This window comes from Odontomachus brunneus, unplaced genomic scaffold, assembly GCF_010583005.1.
Source record: "Odontomachus brunneus isolate Ranch 3 - 2012 unplaced genomic scaffold, Obru_v1 Obru_scaffold_194, whole genome shotgun sequence".
Taxonomy (NCBI): Eukaryota; Metazoa; Arthropoda; class Insecta; order Hymenoptera; family Formicidae; genus Odontomachus; species Odontomachus brunneus.
The window spans coordinates 5,665-6,597 of record NW_022639644.1 but is presented as its reverse complement, the minus strand read 5'-3'; the positions used below and the strand labels follow the sequence as shown (position 1 = coordinate 6,597).

General features: G+C 41.3%; 1 protein-coding gene across 1 annotated transcript in view; it reads left to right on the top strand.

The window, feature by feature from the left end:
* Positions 1-327: 327 nt before the first annotated feature.
* Positions 328-933, top strand: part of LOC116851849 — a 1,009-nt gene continuing 403 nt past the window's right edge. The window contains exon 1 of the mRNA XM_032831686.1: positions 328-874. Coding sequence (XP_032687577.1) covers positions 328-874 — 547 coding nt within the window. The remainder of the gene's footprint in view (positions 875-933) is intronic.

The window sequence follows — 933 nt, the reverse complement described above, 5'->3', positions numbered from 1 at the left end:
GTACTTGTGAAGTCGGTAATAGATGGTAAAGCAACCGATCTAGCCAGCGTGCGTTTGCGTGCGCGTGTTACTGAGGACAAGGGAGGGGATGAACGTGTGTTGCTAAGAGGACAGACAGACAATAGCGAGAGCTGGTAGACGTCGATACACAAATCCGTGGCAGTCACTAGTGCATTATACATATATTCATATATAACCTCGGACTATTATGTATCATTTCCACTTAAATAAATACTCATATTACAACAATCTGATAGCAGAGCGTGGTTTAGATTGTTAACATACGGAAGTGGAAAGTGATTAGTATTATCTACTACAAAGCTCAACATGGAAAGAAGTGCGTTGCCAGCAGTGCCGTTATTAACAGGATCCAATTACTTAGTCTGGGCTATGAAAATGGAAGCAATTCTAAGCCTAAAGAAGCTGGACAAAATGATTAATGAAGAAAAGCCAGCGGAAAATGCCGAACAAAAAACAAGGATCGAATGGGAAACGAAGAATAAAGAAACAGTGGCATATATACGTTTACATTTATCGGACGAACAAGCATTACAGTTCGCAACCGAAAATGAAGCGAAATTATTGTGGATCAAGATTAAGAATGCATACGCAGGAGCGGCAGAGGATCAAAAGATCGACGCGAGCAACGACTTGAAATTTCTCCGTATGGAAGAGAAGGAAACAGTGAGCAACTATATTGCACGTGCACGTGGCTTAGCTACAAAATGTGCATCGTTAGGATTAAATGTGACGCCACGAGAATTAGTATATTACACAGTACGAGGGATAAACAACCAACATAAAGATATCCGCGAAATATTGAAAACGCAACGGGAAAAATCCTTGGAGGAAATTCACGAGATACTCAAGGAACGTGAGAAAGAATATCAACGTCGTGGAAGCCATATTAGAGAAACGGACGGTGCTCACGCT